Here is a 20,305-nt window from a genome sequence, read left to right as displayed (position 1 = left end):
CCACACGCCTCCACTCTGGCCTTCAGCTTTGAGAAAGTGTGATTCTTCCCTGCAAAACACCAGCCTGACGTTGTGGGAGGTGTCCTTGCCCCCAGCAGGATGGGTAGTGGGTCACCTTTAAGGTCCCTTCCACTCCAAACCATTCTGAGTCTCTGCTGATACCCAAACTAATGGTACACATATGCCTGTGTCACTGGAGCTGTTTTGCTAAATGTTCTCCAAATGAGGTGGTTTCTTTGCAACTGCGTGCCTGGCTTGTAAGGGTGGTCTATTTTTAGAAAGAACATAAGCACAGCAGAGGAAGAGCAACCTGGTACCTGGCAAGAAAGGGGTCTGCAGCTGCTGTGCTCCACAGAGCCACTGCTCCGTTCAGTGCCAGCGCCCAACAACACACGGGTGCAGTCAGCCTTTCAGACAATCTTCCTTTAATACAAAGTCAATATATCTACATACACTGTGGTATGAAAACCACTTAATGTTTCAGTTTGAAATAACAGTGTGAAAGCAACAGCACTTTGCTCTCATACAAAGAAAAAAACCTTCCCCCACCCCACCCCAACTCTTCCAGTAAGATTTTGCTGCAACATACTTAGAAATTTGGGCAACTTTCACACAAATAAGAAGTAAAATCTCGAAGAAGCCTTTTGTTCTTTTTTTTTTCAGTTAAAGATGGGAAATGGATTGTTGTGGGGTTTTCTGGGTCGCACTGGATGGCAATAATTACCCCTTCTAGAAAAATAAAGAAGTCACAGGCAAGCAGTGTCCGGGGCAGTGCATCTTTTCCAACACAAGCTGTCCCCTGTGCACCTCTGCAAGGAACCTCCTCGTCACGTACACCTGCTAAACATATCGTACCTTCACCTCAGTGCACGGAGTGGGGCTCTTCCCTCCATTACACTGCTGATGTTTAAAAGCTGTGTGCTTGCCCATGTGGGCTCTGAAGCTGCTGTCTTTTCGACTTCAGCCCTAAGATACTGGCATTTTTTTAAACTCCCAAGTTCACCCCTGGCCCTGGTAGGATGGAGCAGCATGGCCACAGCTAAAGGGGAGGAGGTCGGCACTGCCACCAGGTCTGGGCCTGCCTGCTGATGTCATACCCTTCCAAAGACACATGATATGTCTGAGATTTTAAAACAAACAAAAAAATAATCCAGAAAGGACATTTGTTCCTACATGAGCAAGTTAAACCTTTTAAATGGTAGAAAAGCAATATGTAGAAGTAGCAATTTGCACTGCATTTTTATATATCACAGCCATTACACGTAACATTTCTACAGTGAAAAAATAGACTGTCTTTGAACATAATATGAACAAATAAGCAATTTTTTCTTTTAAATTCATTGACTGATATTCTTTTGTCTTAAAAAAAAAAAAGGAAAAATACACTATTTAAAAAAAAGGTAATGTCACTTGTTACAGTTACATTGATACTTTAAAGAAAGCCACTCACAGTATATGCCATTGAATGCATCTTACTTGATCTTTCCCAGTTATTTCTACAGCCAGGGCTTATTCGTAGCTGTGCCCATGGGCTCGGTGTGAAGCAGTACCAGGACGGTCCTGAGACGATCTCTGCATCGCTCCCGGGAGCAGCAGTGCCCAGAGGTGAAGGTTTGGCAGCAAGAAGCAGTTGGCTACAGGAAGTAAGTGTCCTATGGGTGCTTCTTGGGCTCCTTTCAGAGAGATGCTTCTGGCCTTCTGTGGCCTGAACTGGTGGGGTGGCACAGCTGCTTGCAGCAGAAGTGGGGTTGTGTGAATGTGCAAAGAGAATGGGAAAGGGGCCCTTCTGTCCTGGGTGTCCCACCCGTGCACGTCTCGTGCCTCCCTGGAGCTGGATGTGCTGAAAAGGGAAGTGAACCCAACCCAGAGTGCCACCTCCACCTGTGCACGAGGGGAGGGGCCCCCCTGTGGCCAGGTCTGGGTTTTCCTCTTGCTCTTGTTCTCTCTAATTTTCAATATCCTAAAAAATAAATTTTGGAATTAGAAGAAATGAGGAATGTTCTAAGTATTCAAAGCGTGAGCTATAAAACCTCTTGCATGGCAGGGGCACACAGTGAATGCTGTTAGCAAGGTGCCTGTAAGCCCAGAATCATCCCACTGTTGATACTGAGGTTATTAAGACTTCAGCTAGAAGAACTCCTGACCCTACATTTGCCTAAGTGTTGAGATTTAGTTTCTTAACTTTTACAGAACACCTTCAATTCTGCAAGTGACTTCCTTTAAAGACTGCCAACTATATTAGTAAATAAACTGAACTCTAATGATGTAACCAAAGTCGGTTTCCTTCCCTTCTCCAGCGGTAACGTTTCACAAGGTGTGTTTTAGCTTTTGGATCTGTTTGACGATGTCCAACATCCTCCACAACGAACACCACTTGAGGTAACAAGAGCAGTTCACCACTTAAAGCAGTCCTTCAGCAATCTCCTGAGCTGCCTCTTCATGGTCCAGGTTACAACATGGAGTTCCTGAAGGGGTGTTCCTTTCAATCCTTCCCCCTGTTCCCCAATGCATTGTCTGGATGAAAAGGTACTTCTTCTGATTCAGTTTCGTAAGTTCAAGCGCTCCTCCTGGGTCAAAAGAGGCCTTCCAGGACTTAAGTGGTTGGTAGAGTCTGCACAACAGATGGCTTTTTATGTTGCATAGTGATCAAAACTTCCCAGATATTCCAAAGCTGCCTGGTAACAGAACTGGTATTCATCCTGCAAACGATAAAGAGAATCGAGCTGAAGCACTGCGAGATTGAAACCATTTGGGATCCCTGCCCTGCTTACCAGCTGGCACATACCTGGGCAGCAACCACACACAGATGCTTTTATTCTCATATTCTCAAAGAGCTGTGAACTACAGGGAAGGGAAATCCCTTCTCTTTATTGTCTGTGCATCTCATACACAGCAGCTGTCCTGCCACCAACCCTCCTGTCCCAGTAGCCAAAGTGGGCTGTGATCAGAGGCAGTTGAGTGCCCTGACTTCAGAAGCAGGATGAGATGAGAATCAAAGCTGGCAGACTGGGATAAAATCTTCAGGAAACTTAAAAATAAAGCCAACATTTGGCTTTACTTTATTATTCAGTATAAGTAAAGCTAGGAGTACAGCCTGGGCTTGCTTACTCTTCAGGTAAGTATTTGCTTGAGGTTGGAAAGGCAAAAAAAAATCTCCACTCAGCTGCTACATTGCTCTGCAAAGGTCTGCTGAGCTGTGACAGAGAAAGGGTCTGCCATCCCACCTTACCTCTGTTTGCACCATAGCAGGTCGTTGTGTTCGCAGCATCTTCACTGTCTGGAAAATATCTACAACACCCTCATAACGCATTCTTTCCAGGACGATACTCAGTGTGATAAACACTCCAGTCCTGCCCACCCCAGCACTGAAGGAACGAGAGAAAAAAACCAACAACAATATATTACTATGTTCAGATGCTTCCCTGTGTCCAGAATGGCTCGGTCTGGTTCCAAGCCCCTGCTGGGGGCAGTGCTGTAAATGCTGAGGTTATGATAGGATACATAAGTGTGATAAGGCTATACCTTACGAACATAAACATGTTAAAACTGGAAAGGCTCAATCAGTCCTCCAAGAGGACACTGTCAAAGTATGTGACCCAAACAACTGTTTGAGAGACTGATAGAAATAAAAACCCAACAACAGCAGCAGTATGAAAATTATTACTAATATGTAACAATAGGCATTTTGCATTAAATGATTTTCTTTTGGCCATGGGGCAGAAAGTGTAATTCTTGCTATCAGCAAACCCAGGCTAGTGGTGTCATATCTGGGCTAATACTGGAAATAAAATACGTAAAATTCTGCAGGTCACATATTGATTAACACTGTGATTCTCCTGTCCTGCAAAGCATCAACATTTTGTTTCTCTCATCTGGTTAGAAAACCCTCGTGAGCACTGCCCAGCTCTGAAGGGAGTTAGGCTGGCAAAAGTAAAATCTTTGGGCACCCCACCAGCAACATCCCAGAAATCAGAGATGGAACAGGAAACGAGGGTGAAATCTGCAGCATTTCAGTTCCTTCTGCTCTTTTGCATCCTCAGATAAATTTTATGTCTCTATTCATACATGCCTACCTGCAATGCACAGAGATGGGGCCATCCTGGCCAAACTGCTCCTTGGTCTTATGTACCTGTCCAATGAAATCGATAAAACCTTCTCCTGATTTTGGCACTCCTTGTTCTGGCCAGTCAGTGAACTGGAACTGACGAACAGTTCGTGACTGACCGTCCTGGGGAAGAAAGCAATAGGTAAAACATTCTGAATTCGTGTTATGAAATATAAAAAGGCAACCCTTCCCCCATGCACCCTATATGTTTTGCTGGTAGTTCATTAGGGGACACAAAAAGTCAAACCAACTTTGTGTTGAAATTAATATATAATGATGAAGCTGCTCCTCTTGCACTTGACATTTCTGGAGTTGGCTTGTCAGTGCAGATCTATACTTCTGGCAGGTGTCCTAAAAGCTCCGACCACTGCAAAGACTGCACAGATGGAGTCTTCAGCAAAGGAGCATTCAAGGTGAGGTTATGGCCTCTCTATCAATCTTCAGGAAGAGTTGCCATAGTGTCAGAATTACAGTTGACAGGGAGATAAATCTTGTTCTACAACGACTGACAAAGCATCCTCCTTTTCAACCTTGCAAATAGAATTATCAGGTTCTACAATTCTGACAACCTCAAAAGCAGGGGAAGCTGCTTTGAGAGCAAGGGCTACATTTGCTAAACAAGTCTCAGAAGGTGCTGAAATGCACCCTCAGAAGAGAAATATGACACTGAATATAAAATTGAGTGAATGTGCTCCTTTAATGGTGGCTCCTCTTGGAACCAGGAGAGAAATGCACGTTTTCTGTAGGGCAAGGAATATCCCCTGCAAGCCTGTATTACTATTAGCTGTTTGAGGAGACAGTATTTTCTCCTTTCGTTTCAAATAAGCTGCAAGTGAAAACACAAACCTGGTGAATCTCTGACAGTGACTCACTACTGTGATTAGTGAGCAGAGCTTAGACAACTACATTCAATTTTTCAAGTACAGTTAATCTGTGGTTGGGTGTTGTGTTCCTCATCACAACTAATCTCTCTTCCACTCATGATAAGCACAGAAGTGTTTACACCTCAGTCTTATAAGGGCCAAGCCAAACTGCTTTGTTTTCTGTAAGCCACACGGAATCATAGAATTGCTCAGGTTGGAAAAGACCTTCAACATCAAGTTCAACCACTCCAGCCTTCCTTGCCGTTACCCCTGTAAGCACAGACTATACCTTGTACAGCACTTACCCTGGCATCAGTGACCTTGAATTCTCGTAGGATGTACTGAGGCATGTTGTACTCTGCCATGGGATCTACTACAAAGTACTGGTACCGAGCAGAACGCTCTGCTGGCCAGTACTGATGGCACTTTTCCTGCCAAGGAGGAAGAATCTCTGTTAGCCATAGAGCTGCACGCTTCTCCCTCTTACCTTCTCCTTTAGAGTACACTCACCCGTCCCATCTCGCGAAGCTTAGTCAACATCACAACAATGGTGGAGTTGTTTTCCCACAGCATCCGCCAGAAATCTTCAGTGGTCTCTGCCAGAGGCCCTTGAGTAGCAATGTATGCCTTCTGTTGTCTGAAACAGAGCACAAACCAGGTCACAGGTCAAGGCTCGGACAAAAGCTTTGCAACACACATACAAAGGCTGAAAAGTAGGAAAACAGAAGTGCTAGGAGAAGCTGCATGCCAGTTAGATAAGTGACAGGACAGAACAGACCACCAGTGATATGATCTAATCCATCCCTTCTGCATCCTCAGAACCACATACAGAATCCAGTCTGCTATGTTCATACCCTGACTGTGGTGGGGCAGCAAGGTGCTCTTTACCTGTAGCCATCGATAAAGCTGGCATTGATGTAGTCTGACCCCTCCACTCCTCGGATGGGCTGAAGGCAGACCCGTGTGGTCTCATATGGCATGATGTTGACGAGACGGTTCTTGAATTTGTTGCATGGGAGATTGGCACTGATGAACCTGGAGGTGTGGGCTTTGGAGTTGGCGAGGCGCTGAAGACAAAAGCAGAGTCACAACCATTTGCTCAACTCGTGACTGCCCCTCATTTGCCTGGGCCCCACTGCAGCCTGCTTACCTTGTCCCTCTACATTCCACCATCCTGTTCCACCATGCAAGCCCTCCATTTCTGGAGGAGGGAATGTGACACCTTTCCCCCAGCAAAACATTTAAAAGCCCAGTCTAAGGAGGGAGTAAATTCAGTGTGGGTTCCGAATGACTAGACAAGCCTCCTGCAGCAACAGCTCAGTCTCCCTGGGAATTGCAGTGGCAGAAGTCAAAGAGTAATTACTTCTCTAACGTGGAACCAACAAGTCCCCGTCAACCTTGTATAAGTTCCCTGTCTGCTGCATGATTGTCAAGGGGAAGAAAGCTCCCACGTGGAATGCAGAGCCTTCCCCAGTCACTACTGCCCCCATTCAAACCTTTACCTTAAACTCCAGCTCCATGCCTGTCACATGCTCTCCCACTTCAATCTGTGCTAGCTTCTGGATGTACGTGTAGAGGTTCCTAGCTGGGACTTCTGTGTTGCCGCACGCAACAGCCTCCAGCAAGGCATCGTGTATAAAGCTGTACTGGTCTTCTGTCTGCACCATGTAGTTCCGCTGCGACCTCATGAGGGTCACGTGCCCATAAATGTCCACTGTCTTCTCATGTTTTATCCTCTCTAGCATGGCATCAATCACAATGAAGCAGCCGGTCCTTCCAACCCCCGCGCTGAAAGTAAAAGGGAGAAAACTGTGAGGGAGAATTCTCCCACTGAACAGACAGATTCCAAAAAGAGACCCATGGGTGAGGAGTCTTCCTCTGATACAAACCACAGAAATCACGGGGTAGAAATGGACACAAGGCAGACAGTGCACCACATGCACTCTGTGACTGGGAAGGAACTGAAGCCATGTGAACGCTGAAGAACCAAGGCAAGGGAATTCCTAGCAAACCAGAACATACCTAAACATTTTGGTCCATCTCTTCTGTGGATTCTTTTGTATTAAGGGAACCTGCCTGATCAAACCAGCTGTGCTGCTTCCAACTCATCCCAACTTACTACTTTTAGTTAAAAAACAAGCAAACAAACCCCAACAAAATGCATTGGAGGACTTGGGACAGCGCAGGACAGTAATGACACTGAAGTTACTGCTGCTGAGTCTGTGCAAGTACAGTGCTGAACTGGGGCTGGAAAGCTGCACCTTATTACCTCTCCATGCCAACCTGCCCCGTTTCTAATGCCTCTTCATCTGTGACATCCTCATGATGAGAGCTCTCCTAGCAGACACAGCTATGACAATGCTAGGAAGGGGGCTTGAACAAAGGGCTAGCACAATCTAAGGGCTTACAAATCATATTTAAACACTCAAATCTTTCAGCAGCAGAGAAACAACTGATGATGTAATGAGTAACATGCATCACCTCTTTTCCTAAATGTTTCTGTGCACTGAAGTAACATCAGACTTGCACGTAACGGTATTTGTGAATCAGCAGGGCTCAGCTCTAGGCACTTCCACTGCTAATAAAGGTTTTTGGTTTTTTTTACTGTTCTGGTGTGCTCCTTTTTTCCAGAGTCCCCTTGATCTCCATTAATTAGACTGCCTAACACCTGAACCAAGCAGGTGACAGGAGCTTTGGCAAGAATTTAGCAGCTGATCTGGGAGCTGGGGAGCCGACAGCTCTCTATTCATTTTCTGAGAGGTGCACGATAATTGCCGTCCACAAGGTTAGTGATAAGCTGCCCACTTACAAAGACTGTTTAAATAGCGTTCTCTACGAGACGCAGGATTAGCTTCCCCAGCAGTCTGTACGACTCAGATGTCTTCCCTCAGTGCTGAGTAACCTGCAGGCTCCTCCACAACCTCCCAAGGAATGCACGGATTTATCTAAGTTGAGGCTGCAAGTGTTCCTCTTTGGCTTGTAAATTGAATTAGGGAATGCTACCTGCCCAGAGGGGCCGTCAGCTTGTCATTATCAGAACGGCTGCAGAAAAAAGATCTTTCAATCACCGTCAGCCATCCTTCTGACAGCTCAGGCACCTCTGCCTCCCAACTGCCAGTTCAGCAACACAGAGCAGCTTCTGAGGTTGCACTTGAGCTTCCTCATTCCCTGCTGTAACAAGAAACAACCCCTACACACAAAAGCAGATGCCAGTACAGCACAGGGTGCTCCTGTTGCTAACGAGATCTGAGCGATACGGTGAAAACTCTGCCCTGCATGAAAACATCAAGTACAGCTGTCAGATGCTGGCTGGGAGTCCGCTTTACAGGACAGCTCTTACCTGCTGGGTACTGTACACATCTCCCAGACGCAAATCAGCATCCTACTGAAATTTCACTTCCTTTTCAGAGAGCCCCATGCATGAGTTAGGTGTGGGAAATCAGTACCTGCAGTGCACCACGACTGGACCAGCATCAGGGGGGTTGCAGGTTTTCACTCGTCTCAGAAAAGCCAGGAATGGGGTGGGGTACTCAGGTACACCGTGGTCTGGCCACGCTGTGAACTGGAACTGGCGGACCTCCCTCTTCTCACTGGAGCCATTCTGCAAAGATAAAAGTCCACCAAGAGTCACGGGCAATAGCTGCACAATGTTGTATCTTGCCCACACTGGGTAAGCAGGATAATGTCCCCATCTCTTGGAAAGAAACAGGAGAAAGCTCACCTTATGAAGGGAGAACGTTCGGACGCAGAACGTGGCCAATTCAATGGTATCGAGTAACGTCACTTGAATCATCCCATACGTGTCTGTACCTCGACCTGGCCAGTACTGGTCACACTTTATCTGGAAGACAGAAGGCACTGCTGAATGCTGGGACAGATGGGCTCACTCCAAAGGTGCCTAATGCCACCGGTCAAGCTGGCAAGGTCACAGACAGAAGAGAAGGTTCAAGAAAAGTCTCCTTCCAGAGTAGCACAACAGGGAGACATGTGGCAAGAAAGGCTCCTATTGACTAAGCAGAGGCTTCTGACACACCACATCAATCACGAACAACAGGCTGGAATGATCCCAAAGATTGGAGAGAACTTTCAGGGGCTCATTAAACAAGAGAAGTGAATGTGAAATGTGCCATGAGATTTAACTCCAAGGCAGACCTACTGAGTGACGGGACTGAGTCTCCCCTTCTCCTGGAGCTGCAAAGGCTGCAGCTTTCCAGGGTGTATTTTTATTTTCAAGCAAGCCACTGAACTTTCAGTGTGCTGGCAAAGAAGGCAGAGATCCCCCACTGACATGTATGGTGCAGATCAAAGAGAATTACCCTTCCCCAGTGCAACTGTCCAGCCCTCCCTAGGTCATGACTAACCAGTCATCCCTCCTGCACATCTTACCCGTGATTTCTCCTCCAGCTTAGTCATCATAACAATAGTAGCTGAACGCTGCTCCCACACCATCCTCCAGAAGTCCCCAAACGTCTCTGGCAGAGGTCCCTGGGTGGCAATGTAGGCATTCTGCTTCCGGTAGCCATCAATGTAGTTGGCATTGATGTAATCACTGCCCACAATTCCTGCATTAAATCATCAAAATCAAGTCAGTGGACTGTGCAGGACAGGGCTGAAAGCACAAGGTGGCCTTTGCAGGTTATACTGTGTGGGGGAATTCACTTGCAAAAACATCAGAGCTTTCATGGCTGCTGGGCTGGGGTCACTGCTGGGATGCTCTTTCCAAGTTTTTCCCAGTTGGAGTTGGAGAACTGCATTACTCAAAGACACAACTTCCAGCAGAAGTTGTTAAGGAGACCAAACATCAAACCTCAAAACTGTATTCTTCTTATTGGTGCTGCTAACAGGAGCAAAAGCACTGGCCTAAGGCTCTTGTTGCACTGGTCTCAAATAGGACAAAAGAAGTCCTTGCTCTAGAATGCCCAGAGCCTGGGGAGCAAACGCAGCTGGTTGATGCACTGTGCAGTCCATAGTCTATTTCCAGCTACAGCTGGACAAAGTAAGGAATAAAACCAGGCTGGATTCAGCCAGTAAGGGCTTTGAAATTACAGGCTTTGACTTGCTTTAAATTGCCCGCTGTCACTTTCATTTTTTCTGTTTGCATGAGTTAGAGGCTATTGAGTTACAGCTGCATGCTTGCGTCCTCATTTGAGGGCTTTGCTATGAGTGGCAGAAGGCACTGCCAGAGCGAAGAGAGGTGATTGGGATGTGGCAGGAGAAAGCTGCTCTGAAGTTAAAATGGACACTGGCACACACTCAGGTTCAGCAATGGAGAGCCTCCAAGACTGGCACAGATAATTTCGACTGTTTGGAAAATTGGCTCATTCCTAATTACAGCCGAGCAGTTGGCCGGGCTGGCACGTTTCTGCTAACCTAAGATTAACTCAACTCAGAACGCTTAACTTGTGTCCTGAGGGGGAGCTCAGGGTGGAGAGCTGTACCAATATGAAATTGGGTTGCTGGTCCTCATCCTGCTGTAGCAATAGGCGCTGCTTCCTCTATTGGCTAGGTATGATCCATGCTGAATTGCCTGCCAGTCCTCAAGGGTACTCGGTAATTTCAGCTGCTGGTGAAAATGGCTTTTGATTAAATTTCTGGAGGGTTCCCCTCCCCCATTACTTCCCAATCTGAAATTTCAGAGGGGAAGGCGGCTGTGCAGCAGCAGCAGGAACATGATCAAGGCTGAGCTTCTGGAATTAATCTCCTCTCCAGCCCCCTTGGGTCCACTCCGTAATTTAAAATGGTGGCCATGAGCTCCTGCAATGTTTTGCTGCATGACAGGGCCCGGTTACAGAGAAGTCACTGAATTAAGGCCCCTGCTTCTTCCTGACCAAGCAGACGGTGACAGCCTGCAGCCCTGACAAATCCAGATTTAAGACAAAGAGAAAGCAACAACTAATTCCTCCAACCCCTTTCATCTTCCAGTCCTCAGTATAAGATACTGCCAAGACAAGTCAGAACCTCTCAGGTATTTGGACATTAATCCTCTGGACACACACTGCCTCTGGTCCCCATGATGCCTGCAGCCATCCCTGCTCTCTGCTTTCCTGAGGGCAGAGTCCATCCCGGTGTCCTTCAGTTCTACACTCGTGTTCTCTTCAGTGACAAGGCAACTTTTTGAAGACTTGGCTTGCCTTGGCTCATGCAATATTAATCTCGAAAGAAAAGCTAGAACACAGCCAGCTTCACAATGAGAAATGTTTAACACCCTGTAACAGCAGACAAGAGCAATCCAGACTGGTGCATTTTTTGGCAAATTATGATTTTTTGTGACCTCAGAACCAGCTGAGTCCCTCAGAGTTACTCTGGCAGAGGGAGATCGTTCCAGCAATTCCCTTGCCATGAGGGCATCTGAATGAACTTTCCCATTCACCACAGGGCTGTTTGCACATCCTCTCTGCTCAGATGCTCAGCTCTTGGCAATGCAGAGTGGCTGCACAGAGCACATCCATCTGCACAGCCCCACGTGCCCTGAGACGATGAAAGGTGAATATTATCTCAGCAGCAGCAACCAAAGCAGATCCCCTGTTAAACCCCATCTCTCCACCAAAAGCTCTTCTTACCATCAAATGCATTTGGTCAAGAGTGAAAATTCATGTAAATTTTCTAACTATGCCATCACTTATGTACGATGTGGGAAACATCTGATGGCTTACACCACATCTTCCTTATTTTCAGCCCTTTGAGGGACAGCACTTCAGCAGGAGCTGCGTATCACATAAGCTGTGCATTTGTACAACTCAGCGGCCACATCTTTGCTGTGATGCTGACACACACATCTGTGCAATTAGCCCTGTGCCTGCATCTCATTCATCTGCTGTACAGATGCATTCCACATCCACTGCCACCCACCGCCCTGTTCCTGCTCTCTCTAAAGCACTATGTGGTCTGAACTCTTCCTGTTAGTCAGAAGCATATCACAAGGATCTCTAAGTAAAGCAAAGGCAGTTTCTTGATAAACCAGCCTTTGAAACGAGAGATTGCAGCTACAGGGAATACGTCAATATCAGAACGTAACTAATGTGTGCTTGACACACGCACCTCTCGCTTGCTAAACTCCTGGGGAGATGCTAAGAGAGCAGAACAATCAGCCTGGGGATGGTGTGGAGGGGCAGAGGTCACTCCCCTACCTTCGATGGGCAGCAGGATGACGCGTGAGTGGTCGTAGGCAATCACATTGGCGTAGCGGTTTTTGGGCTTGTTCACTTCCAGGTTGGAGTGCTCCCAGGTGAACTGCTGGCCAGGATCAATGGACTGCAGGAGTTGTGAAGGAAAACACAGGAGTGAAAGGGGAGAAAAGGAACAAATCAAGCTTTGAGTACCTTGCTCCACGTGGGACAGACTGTGGCTCTGTAGATCTAGCTGAGGAATGCAGCATTCATCATTTTCTTCCCTCCAGAGCAGAGCTTTGCTGTGGAACAGCCCCAGCCCAGCGTGCTTCGTCCCATGTCCCTCTGCCCTGAGCACACGGAGCAGCGCCAGAGGGAACTCCTTCCCTGGCATGATGCAGCAGTGGCAAAAGCATGGGTACAATTTCAGGTTGCAAAACAGACGCCCTGAATCATACCTGTGTTCACAGAGTGGTGGCTGCGCCGCATTACTTACAGCCCTGAGCTACTGCTGCAGATAAACGGTGGGCAATTGGGAGAGAACAACAGGGACAATTGCAGCAGGATGTATTTATGAAATGACAAAGAAGCTGAATCTGTGTGTGGTTAAACTAAACAGCCATTAAGGGGGCATAAATATACCACTGTCTTAACACCTGGGGAGGAAGATATGCAAGCGACGGTGAGGTCTGTAAGCACGTATGCAAGTGGTATGTGAACCAGTGGGAAAAAGGCATTATGAGAGTGGCTGCTCCATGAGGGTGCTACGCCATGAGAGGACTCAGTGCAAGGTCCCTCAGGTCCAAAGGGGCTGAAAGCACCACGAGAGTGTCTGAGAGGGAGCATCACCCCACACAGACAGGGGTACGACCTGGGCCTAAGGGCATGAAGCAACATAACATTTCCTAGAAGGGATAAAGGAGTAAACAATGAAATGTGCTGGAGAGAAAAATCCTCTGCTTGTCCGGGTGATTTATGCCAGGTTTTTTTTCTTTTTTCTTTTTTTTTTTTTTAGGTCCAGCTGTCCCAGATATGGAAATTAGGTTAATTACATTTACCTTTAAATCCTCAGCCAGAGAATTAAATAAAACAAGGGCTTAATTCCTTCATCATTTTGCAGAGCCCTGGGGGTTTGCCTCAACTGGAGGCTTGGCAGGAGAGGGCTGAGCTCTGCTCCCTGCTCTTCATTCCCCCTCTCCCTGCCTGTGCAGAGCCTGCACGCATCACCTGCACCATCCTGCTTCAGACCCTTTGAGCTCAAAGAGCTTGGCCTTCACTGTGCCAGCCCCTGAGCTCAGCTCCAGCAGCCACAGCAATGGCGTGGTACAAAACCACCGGATGGCAGTGTCCATTCTCTCCCTTCTTGCACTGAGCATTTTCAACTAATGGGTATTTATACTGTTGTAATGTGTCTGTTTGCTTTCTATCCCTTTAATCTCGCCTCACATTCATTTCATTAGCAATGTTTGTTTAGCTCTGGCTCTACCACTAGAGGAGGTTGTGCTGGAACAAAGCCAGGGCACTTGGGATATTGCAGGATGCAAATTAGTCTTTGAAATCTGGATGGAGCCCATTAATGGGCTGCTCCCCCTGCATGGGGTGAGACCCCCGCAGAGCTCCTGCAGTACACGGCCCCTCCTGGGGGCAGAGCTGTAACTGTGGGGCTGTTCTGCCCATGCTGCTGTTTGCAAGGCAGACAGGGCAGGAATGTCCTGGAGAAACATCCCAGGACCTTTGTTCAGAACATATCCCCTCGCTTGCTGCCTGCAAACAGAACCAGGGAGTCTAGACTTGTTATTAGCCTAAAAATAGCGGGGCATTTTGTCTCTTAACAACAGGAACCAGTCACACGTTCAATCTACAATGAAAGCAGCTTGCACAGCGCACACCCACAGCACTGGGCACACACATGGGGATTAAGTAGTGCTGATGCAGTCGTGGCAATGCCAGGAGATAGGAGCACAGAGCTCAGCCCATCCCCCCCGGCGATCAGGGAGCCATGCTCTGCAGAAGAGGGCTGTGATCCTCTTCCTCACCCCTCACTCTGCCTCAGGACAATCACTTGAGATGCACATCTGGCAGCTACGGCTCTGCTCAGCTGCAGGAGTCCATTTGAGTATCCAAACATCAGCAGCAAGGAGAAAAAATAACTCACTGGCTTCACTGTCCACCAACCACGTCAGCTGTGGAGGACCCATTGCCTGTCTCCTAGCATCTAGAGCCAGGTATCTCATCCCTTGGCTTCATCCTCTGCACATACAGCAACAAGACAAAGCCATTCCCAAGGACAGTGCCCCATCCCACCTGTCTAAAACTTCTGTAAGCACATCCCCCAGCACAAAGGGGTGACATGTCTCCTCTATGTAAAGCGAAGTCTTATAGATCAAAAGTCTTCTACCATCTGGAACTGAACCTAGGAAGTGCTTCGTGTTAAATACATAAATAGCTTTTTTATTTGAAGTGACTAGATCCTTGAAATGAAGCTATGTTTGTTTGGATGAGGACCTCTCTGAATTGCCTGATTTCCTGGCTCTGTAAACCCATGCACAGCACTCACTCTTGCTCATACCTCATACTCTTGGGATAATTTCAGGTTATCATTAGCTTTGAGATGCTCTGTGTGTTCAGCCAGCTCGGAAACAGGGATTGGTGGGTGGCTGAGCATACCTAAAAGACAAGACAGTAGGAAAAGAATCTCATTTAATAATAACTAAAATTCACAACTGTCACAAATTTTATCAGAAAGAAGAAACAAGAAAAGAAAATAAATTACAATGTAAGATCTGCAATGAAAGTAGGGAAGTTAGAAGAGAAGAATTCAGGGCTCGAAATTGTGTCCTTGGAAGTAAAAAATAAAATAAAATAAAAATCACAGAAATAATTAAAAAAACAACAGTAAAATGAATGTTCCACAATGGCCCCGTTTTCAATGTGTAAATCAGAGCAAAACAAAAAGTAAAATCTGAAGAGCAGATGCGTGTTAGCAATTCCAATAGTGGACTTAAAATGAGCAAACGCTGCCAGAGGAACCTACGCAGCAAATGGTTCAGCACCCGCCATGGTTGTAAACAAACTCCAACACAGAAGAAGCGAAGGGGCACGGATCCAGCCAACTGTGGCCATGTGGGGCAGGGAAGGGGATGCAGATGGGGGAAGCAAGGGAGGCTTTTCAGCTTGTTTTTAGCACAATAATGACTCTGTGGGCTTCTCAGTGAGCTCATAGATGTGGCGGTCTTAACCCTAACTGCTGCAAGAACGCAGCCAGGTATGGAAATGGTGAGTGCTGGCTCCTCTTCCTGCTCACACACTGCAGAGGGCCTTCCTGAGGTCCACCTGAAGGGGTGGCTGTACCACCCCCACCAGCAAACTCTGCTGAGAGTTTGTTACTTTCAGTGGTGGAGAGGCTGAAGATCCTTGTGCCCCTCCTTAGTTAGGGGAACAGGATACAGTTTACTGGGAGACCGATGCTTCACAATCCCAGTTCACCAGCTTCTCTGGCAACAGCAGCTGTGCTCATACTGAGCCAGAGCCAGAGCAGAGCTGGTGCCCCTCAAGACCGCCTGGCAGTAAGGGCCACGCTGCAGTGGGCAGAAGGCACCCAGCCAGGGATGGGGCTGAGCAGCAAAGGCAGAGCTGTGTACATGTCTACAGTGCTCCCACACGGGCGGCTGGAGCTCTGGACGGAGCAGGGACCCTTCTCATCCCATGATCTTGAATACCACAAATCAGGTTGGAAAAGCTCTCCATGCTTTGCTCATCTGCATTGGATCATGTTTTTCCAAAGCCTTTCGGTGCTGCCTGCCAACTGATCCTGCTACAAATGACAGCAGGCAGCGAGGGCAGCAGCGCATGGAAAGGCCTTGGGCAGTGCCCCTATGGAAAGGAGTGGAGAAGAGATGGAAGCCAGGGAGAATTTCGAGCCCCGTGGGTGTTGGGTGTGTAACAAAGCAGCGGCAGTGGCAGCAGCACGGTCAGATACTCAAAAATCTTAGCACAGAGATGGCAAAGCAAGCATGACATCCTCAGTTTTACAGTGAGCCCTGGAGGGACACTGCCTCCCCCAGGCCTGGGGACAGGACATGTCTGCCAGAGTGGGGATCACAGCCACCATGCCAGCGTTCTTTTCTAAGCTATCTAGATGTCTCTTTTCAGCACAAGGAAGTTTACCTGAAAATGAAAGGGGTGTGGGGGGGAACAGACCAAAGAACCCAAGTCTGTGCTGGCTCCGTGCTGTTCCACTGGCTAGCAGGCAGAACACATCTCTAGCTCACAGAGGATGCAGACTGGGGGCATTCAGAGGAATCCCAGAATGGCTGGTTGGAAGGGACTCTGAAGATCATCCAGCTCCAGCCCCTACACGTTTTGCCCAGTTCCTGTCCTTCTGCCTCTGAATGGAGGGGCTGAAGAGGACAGCAAACACTTCTGGAGCTGCAGCCCTGCTCAGAACAACTCGTGGCAACTCAGCTGCCAACTCAGCTCTCCCACCTGGACTGGCCCTGCAGCCAGCACCTGACTGCTGACAAACCCAGGGTTTGTTTGCTGAGGTGTGGTTAGAAACACAGTGGTGTGGATGAAATCCCAAACAGTGATCACTTACATTAAAAAACAAACAAAAAAAGAAACAACAAAAAAAGAATGAACAACCAGAAAGCCTGGTACAAAACAAGCAAGCAAGAAAAAATCCATCAGATGCTCTTTGGCTCTGAAGTCACAGAGCTGTAAGCATCACTCCCTCTGAGTGCAGGGGCTGCATGGGAAAGGCCCACTGCACCACACCAGTTTCATTAAAGAACAACTCCATAAGATATGGTCTGATATGGAGCCTGAAAACCCTTTGCCAGGGACCACTGTGCCCACCTCTCACCACTGCAACAGCTCCAGCTGAGAGCACATGGGAACTTGTCTGGTTTTGCTGCTGTTAAGGATCGAAATCTCCTGGCAGAACTGATTTCTGGGGCTCTTAATACAACAAAACCAGAAACCTTTGCCAAAACACCAAGCACATTGGGGTTCCCATAAAGGATGAGGAGGAGTTTGATATTAAACGAGCCAGGAGCAGCACTTTCCAGCAGTACCAGCCAGTCTTGGCCACAGCTCCTCTGCCTGCTTTAATTAATGACTCTCCTTAGCCACGAAGGATGTGGCTTCCAGGTTCCCCATGTCACTGCCCCCAGCTATAGGGGGTGGCAAAGGGAGCCCTGGCGTGGGCTGAGAACACACAAAGCCTTCATGTGCTCCAAGGAAGGGGCTGAGCGGAGATGGCAGGTGCCCTGAGACAGTACTGGCAGGAAGATTCAATACCAAAGAGAGTAGTGTTTGGATTAAGCTATTCAGAGGACTGTCCCAACTCTCACCTCCCTGCACACCAGCAGCATCCACAATTCTTCGCATTTGTCAGATAAGCCCCCCCCATCTATTCATCTATTTCCCTGCCCAGCACACAAAAAAATCCCCTTCCACTCAGCAAAGCCAGGATCTTTGCTTCTAATGGGGATGAAGTCTTTCAGAGCTGCTCTCATCTAACATTTCAATCACTTGAATCTCTCTAATCTTATCACAAAAGACTTGATTCTCTGTGCACCAGCCAACTCACCAGAAACGTCACCCTAACATCTGTTCCATGGGCCAGAGCCCATCCTCTCCCTGCACAGCTACTGTGGCTGGATGGCACTGCACGAACCCATGAGATGTGGAGGGCCATGGAGAAGCCTCTGGTCTTTGTGCTGCTGGAACAAGTCGCTGCCAAGGAACAGACACCTGCCACAGATGGGCAATGGCCCCTTCCCCATCAACACAGAAAGGTGCTCGTGTGGCTCTTCCCAAAGAGAGAGGGGATCGTCAGCTGCAGCTCATTTCCTCCTTCCCCACGTTATAAAGCAATGAACACAAAACCACAGGCACACACAGATAACAGGGCTCACAAAAAGATCTCATTCTGTCCAGGAATAAGCACGAGGGACACGTAGCCAAGCTTCAGAAATGGAACATCATTGACAAGGGGAGAAAAGGGAGCCCTGAAACACACGTTCTTCTCACAGAGACACAGAAGGATGGACAGTGTCCCACACTGCTGCTGGGGCTCTACCCCTACGCTGCTGCTACCGCCCATGTCGTGCAAACAGCCTGATATTTGGTACTGTAAAACTGGAAGCGCTGTTCAGACAAACAGATGGCACAGAAAAGGGATGAGATGGGCAGACACTGCAGGAACACAGAGAGTTCAGTAAAAATAAAACGTAACAGGAACGAAACAGAATCGGAAAGGAAAGCGACAGAAGAGGAATAAATAATTACAGGGGGAAAAATGAAACCAACAGGAACAAAAACACACAGGAACTAACTTTCAAAGTCAAACTCAGGGTCACTGAGAGGGCTGCTCAGACCAGAATCTGCAGAAAACAGTAAAAAAATAAAAATAAATAAAATATACACTTTTTGAAAAATTTCATGCTAAGGCAAAAAAAAAAAAAAACCAAACCAAACTAAAATAACATAAATCTTAAAGAGGAAAAGAAAGTTATTTTTTGTGCTGATAAGGCAAGGACAGGCTTTTTAAGATTTGTGCTGCTGTGCTACCCTTTCCTCTCACTGAGCTGTTTGTGCCCACTCCCATTCCCACATCCCCCCACCCCCTCTGCTGGGTACAGGACAGAGACCCCTCAACCTAGAAACCTGCTGGAGAAGAGCCCACAGCCACCTATAAACCACAACAGATTTCATTCAAATGGCTCTAATTCCAACAGCCCCTAAGGAGCCTTTCACAAAACTGCACCACAATCTGCCCATCATCACCAATGCACGGGATTGGAATTTCCATCTGTTTCCCTCTTCTCCCAATGGCTGTCAGTGTGGGAGGCAGGTGAGCAGCTCTCCCACTCCCCTTCAAACACCTGATGGCTCTACAAACAGCAGCAGAGGAAATCAGCCAGCTCACTTGGGCTGGATAACGTTACAAAGAAAAGTTGTTGGTATCTTTTTAAAGCTAGACAGGAGAAAAACTGGCATCCTTTTTGAGATCTACAGCCTCTACATGCCTAGCTGAGTCCTAACTGCAGCCTCACGTGTCTCTGCTGCCTTTTACAAGCCTCTCAGAATTCAGAGGTAAGCATGACCTAACCAGCAACAGAAGATGGGCCCATTCATCTGTTTAGCACATTAACTGAGTTTAGGAAGTGCCTCTTCCTCAGCTGACTTAGCAGTCCTGTGATGACAGAAGAAATACTCGGTAAGGCAAACACATGAAGCAGCACTCCCACCTGCCTCTTAGCATCCAGGCTGAGCTTGATCTTTTATCTTTGCATTTATCCCAGCAACAGTTCAAAGGGAAGAGTCCACCACTTGGAGCACCCACAAGCCAACCTCTTGTCTGCACCCAGGATAAACCACAGAGCCTGAATGCAAACTGCTGCTGAGCTGCAGTTGGAGACTCTTAAAAGAAACAGCTTATACAAACTTAGAGTTGCTTACGCAAAGGGCATCTGGGACAGCAGGATTCTGAAGTTTTCCAAGTACCCCTGCTACAGATCTCAAATACCTTCAGACTTTCCTGCAAGAGCACTGCTGAGTAAGAGCTGATTCTGGGGCCTAGCTGCAGTTGAACTGCTCTGCGTTCAGTCCCTGCATGCTGGATTAAATCTGCTTCCATCTCTTAGCTGAGACTTAATCGTTCCTAAACTTGGATAGATACCAACCTGCTCTTCCTAACTTTTCAATACAAACCCCTCAGTTGAGCACTGTCTTTGTGGCTTCCTGAGGACCCCCACTCTCTGGATACCTATTGGCTTGTCAGCCTTGCCCTAAGAAAACTTAGACAACGCTAAGGACAGGACTGGGATGGGGAAACGGGAGCTGCAGAAACGTTACTAACAAGCACAAAACAGCAAAACAATACAAACAAACTGAAAACAACAGCCAGTCCCCCCCAAAAGCACAACAATTTCCTTTCCAAATCCTCAAGCACCAGAAGCAGAGGTGCATATCAGTGCACAGGCACTGCTCAGCATTGCCACGTGTCTGTGTACAAGGACGTGCCTGTGCCGGGCTGTGTCAGTGGTGGATTGCAGAAGTGCCATGCAGGCAGTTTAGACATGCATGTACATGGGGCCTCTCTGCTGGGGCACAGTGCAGTCACATGCCAGCTCAGCAGCTGTACGCTAAATGAGGAGATGCTGCCTCGCCTGCACGAAGCAACCAGCTGCCTTTCTCTGTCCCCACAAACCACGGGGCAGGAA

The 20,305-nt window shown here is 47.7% G+C and overlaps 1 protein-coding gene across 2 annotated transcripts in view; it reads right to left on the bottom strand.

Annotated features, from left to right (window-relative positions):
* Positions 1–408: 408 nt before the first annotated feature.
* The window catches only part of PTPRS (protein tyrosine phosphatase receptor type S), a 119,936-nt gene continuing 100,039 nt past the window's right edge, over positions 409–20,305 (bottom strand). Inside the window, exons 24-36 of one of the 2 annotated variants that reach the window (XM_065748640.1) lie at positions 18,416–18,463; positions 14,644–14,741; positions 12,096–12,219; positions 9,355–9,530; positions 8,690–8,809; positions 8,415–8,569; positions 6,471–6,756; positions 5,857–6,035; positions 5,479–5,605; positions 5,274–5,399; positions 4,074–4,228; positions 3,230–3,365; positions 409–2,699 (exon numbers count right to left, since the gene is read on the bottom strand). In XM_065748640.1, the coding sequence (XP_065604712.1) occupies positions 2,631–2,699; positions 3,230–3,365; positions 4,074–4,228; positions 5,274–5,399; positions 5,479–5,605; positions 5,857–6,035; positions 6,471–6,756; positions 8,415–8,569; positions 8,690–8,809; positions 9,355–9,530; positions 12,096–12,219; positions 14,644–14,741; positions 18,416–18,463 (1,799 nt within the window). In that variant the 3' untranslated portion in view covers positions 409–2,630. The remainder of the gene's footprint in view (positions 2,700–3,229; positions 3,366–4,073; positions 4,229–5,273; positions 5,400–5,478; positions 5,606–5,856; positions 6,036–6,470; positions 6,757–8,414; positions 8,570–8,689; positions 8,810–9,354; positions 9,531–12,095; positions 12,220–14,643; positions 14,742–18,415; positions 18,464–20,305) is intronic. The other variant, XM_065748641.1, reaches the window with a different exon arrangement.

This window comes from Cyrtonyx montezumae, unplaced genomic scaffold, assembly GCF_038088225.1.
Source record: "Cyrtonyx montezumae isolate F1298 unplaced genomic scaffold, pur_monq_1.0 scaffold_51, whole genome shotgun sequence".
Classification (NCBI taxonomy): Eukaryota; Metazoa; Chordata; class Aves; order Galliformes; family Odontophoridae; genus Cyrtonyx; species Cyrtonyx montezumae.
The sequence above is the reverse complement of the archived record's forward strand: the minus strand, read 5'-3'. Positions and strand labels throughout refer to the sequence as shown.